Here is a 474-nt window from a genome sequence, read left to right as displayed (position 1 = left end):
CGGGAGACTTCTTGGGGGAACTGGCGACGTTCTTCATGCAGTTCTGCATTCCATCGCTTTCGATCACCCACTCCTCGCCCACAGAAGGAACAAAAACCTCAACAGACGAATCAAAATCCTGAGCGTCATCATCAATACCAAGGGTCTTCTTACTTTCTCCGAGTGCATTCCTGCTTCTCTTCGGTGACAAGGGGGTGGTTGTAACAGTCGTAGTTGCCGTCTCAATGAGTCCCAGTGGATCCTCCAGGTCTGTTGTAATGCAACCAGGATCAACATGCATTAAAACGTAGGAATGCTCCAAGCTCTCTGATTCTTGAATTACATTCATAGTCTCTGCCCATTTCTTGTGGAAGCTTCGCACTTGTCCTGCAGTCTTGGTGGCTATGAAGTTTGAGATTCTATTCCAGTTAAGTCCAAAGAGTTCCTGTGATTGCAAAAAAAAAAGGTTAGTCAGTGTAGTCTCTTACATCAACC

At 46.0% G+C, this 474-nt stretch overlaps 1 protein-coding gene across 1 annotated transcript in view; it reads right to left on the bottom strand.

Annotated features, from left to right (window-relative positions):
• The window catches only part of LOC119587389 (histone H2A deubiquitinase MYSM1-like), a gene marked incomplete at its 5' end in the record, with an annotated part of 2,995 nt that overhangs the window by 1,275 nt on the left and 1,246 nt on the right, over positions 1-474 (bottom strand). Inside the window, 1 exon segment of the mRNA XM_037936131.1 lies at positions 1-424. Coding sequence (XP_037792059.1) covers positions 1-424 — 424 coding nt within the window.

This window comes from Penaeus monodon, chromosome 22 (genome assembly GCF_015228065.2).
Source record: "Penaeus monodon isolate SGIC_2016 chromosome 22, NSTDA_Pmon_1, whole genome shotgun sequence".
Taxonomy (NCBI): domain Eukaryota; kingdom Metazoa; phylum Arthropoda; class Malacostraca; order Decapoda; family Penaeidae; genus Penaeus; species Penaeus monodon.
The sequence above is the reverse complement of the archived record's forward strand: the minus strand, read 5'-3'. Positions and strand labels throughout refer to the sequence as shown.